The sequence below is a fragment of the Oncorhynchus mykiss genome, chromosome 2 (genome assembly GCF_013265735.2).
Source record: "Oncorhynchus mykiss isolate Arlee chromosome 2, USDA_OmykA_1.1, whole genome shotgun sequence".
NCBI classification, from domain to species: domain Eukaryota; kingdom Metazoa; phylum Chordata; class Actinopteri; order Salmoniformes; family Salmonidae; genus Oncorhynchus; species Oncorhynchus mykiss.
The window spans coordinates 95,400,295-95,402,794 of record NC_048566.1 but is presented as its reverse complement, the minus strand read 5'-3'; the positions used below and the strand labels follow the sequence as shown (position 1 = coordinate 95,402,794).

General features: G+C 46.0%; 1 protein-coding gene across 2 annotated transcripts in view; it reads right to left on the bottom strand.

The window, feature by feature from the left end:
* The window catches only part of LOC110502465 (filamin-C), a 44,767-nt gene that overhangs the window by 14,070 nt on the left and 28,197 nt on the right, over positions 1-2,500 (bottom strand). For both annotated transcript variants that reach the window (XM_036960028.1, XM_036960029.1), the window contains 4 exons: positions 2,408-2,500; positions 1,796-1,985; positions 1,438-1,706; positions 45-141 (listed from right to left, as the gene is read on the bottom strand). The exon at positions 2,408-2,500 is cut by the window's right edge and continues 64 nt beyond it. In XM_036960028.1, the coding sequence (XP_036815923.1) occupies positions 45-141; positions 1,438-1,706; positions 1,796-1,985; positions 2,408-2,500 (649 nt within the window). The remainder of the gene's footprint in view (positions 1-44; positions 142-1,437; positions 1,707-1,795; positions 1,986-2,407) is intronic.

Sequence of the window (2,500 nt, the reverse complement as noted above, 5' to 3'; positions counted from 1 at the left end):
GTGTGTTTGCTATTGATTGTCAGTACAGAATAAAGTCCATGTACCTGTGATCGGTCCCTGCTGAGCGGAGAACGGGATGACCAGGTTAAGAGGTCTGAACTGATCCATACCGTCGCTAGGGACAACAGGCTCCTTGGTGGCCTATTGGGGGGGGGGTGGAGAGAAATACAGTCAGCATACTGAATCTACTGTAAGTAGTTACTGTATTTCTAGCTGTAGCTGCAGACTATTTTACAGTAACTACATGTAAATGGGAAATGATTTGATTCATTATTGTCCGGTATTTAATTCTGTTATCTACTGTTGTATTGATTATTAATGATGTATGAGCAGGGAGACAACTGACAGAGGAATTCCCCTGAGAGGGGAAATCTGAGATAACCATGTATTTTAGTACCACGTTAACTCCACGTTAACATCACGTTTAATGTTTGGCTAAGTCTCTTTCACCTGTTAGTCTATAATTAGTCCGTTGTAACTGACTAATGATGATCCGTTTACTTCTTAAACAGACCTTTGACCCGTTGAAGTGCCGATGTCATACTTGGCTAAGGTCACTGCCTTATTTGGAGTTTCCAACTAGATTTAGTGAGGTTGACAGAACAGTTGTCTGCTGATAAGGGCCTCTTCTCCGAGGAGGCCAGTTACAACATTTCCTCTGCTGGACGGGTCTCCTTGTTGCAACTTGTATTAAACTCATTTGACCTTTATTTAACTAGGTAAGTCAGTTAAGAACAAATTCTTATTTTCAATGACGGCCTAGGAACAGTGGGTTAACTGGCCTAGGAACAGTGGGTTAACTGGCCTAGGAACAGTGGGTTAACTGGCCTAGGAACAGTGGGTTAACTGGCCTAGGAACAGTGGGTTAACTGGCCTAGGAACAGTGGGTTAACTGGTCTAGGAACAGTGGGTTAACTGGCCTAGGAACAGTGGGTTAACTGGCCTAGGAACAGTGGGTTAACTGGCCTAGGAACAGTGGGTTAACTGGCCTAGGAACAGTGGGTTAACTGCCTTGTTCAGGGGCAGAACAAGGCAGTTAACCTTGCAACCTTCCGGTTACTAGTCCAACGCTCTAACCACTAGGCTACCCTGCTGCCCCGCTCTCTAACCACTAGGCTACCCTGCTGCCCCTCTATAAGCAACTGTTCTTCTGTTTTTGTTTACGTGAAAACCCCCTTTACACTTTGATGCAATGTGTAGACTTCAGGCTGGAGTCAATTCAGCTTCATTCAACCACTTTAATACAGAGTTGGAATTCAAATAGAACGAACCTTAACCCTGGTAGATAGTTACATACCAGCATACCATGTATTAGTGATTATATCAAGCTATATCCATTCAACATACAAATGTAACTCGGACGCCATGTTGTCACGTTCTGACCATCGTTCGTGTGTGTTTTCCGTTACAACAGTACTATCTCTCAGCAGTACTCACCGTTACATGGAAGGGGCTCTTGGGGATGTGTTGTCCTCCGAACCGGATGGTGATGACGTATTTCCCAGGTTCCGGAGCCGTGTAGTAGATGTCGTAGGTTCCGTCACGATTCTCCTGAACGTCCATGTCTAGCTCCACCCCCGCTGGGGTCGTCACCGAACAGGTCACCTTGCCCTTCCCTGCAGCCTTTGCGTCAACGGAGACGATGGTCTCTTCGTGCGCCTGCATCTTGGTCAGACCCGACGCCAGGGCACGGCCTCCGATAGACACTGGGAAATAAAGTGAGAGAAAGGATCACACTACTGAAAAACATCTCATATTTGGCTTTGTCGTCTAGTGAAGAGAGGACAAGACGTACCAGTAAGCAGACACTTGCTGGCGTCTCCAGTGGGCAGAGCTGAGATGCGGTAGGGGGAGTAGGGGATCTCATCTCCTCCATACTTGATGGTGATGGTGTAGGGGCCGGTGGAGTCTGGTACGTAGGACACTGTGTATGTCCCATCTCTGTTGTCATGGATAGTGGCCTTCTTTGGCTTGCCCTCGGGATCCTACGCAGGTCAGAAGATGTCATATTAGTATTTTTATTCAGCAGAACCTTTTATATAACCAAAAGGGAATTACAGAACTGTCATCACTGACATTAACACATATATTCAGGATGAGGAAATTAAACCCATAACCCTGGTGTTGCCATTGTCTGACCTACTGAGCCATTAGAAACTGTTCTACACTCTTAGAAAAAAAGGGTTATTTGGTTCCAGGTAGAACTCTTTTTTTTGTTCCAGGTAGAACCCTTTTGTGTTTCATGTAGAACCCTCTGTGGAAAGGGTTCTACATGAAACACAAAAGGGTTCTACCTGGAACCAAATAGGGTTCTTCAAAGGCTTCTCCTATGGGGAAAGCTAAAGAACCCTTTTAGGTTCTAGAAGATAGTGTATTTCCTGTGTGTGGAGGAAGTTGATGTACTCACCAGTATCTGTACAGTGAGCAGTCCCTCTCCTGCGTCACGGGCATCGATGGTGAACTCCACTGGTAGGCTGGCGGCCACACCTGATTTATCCAG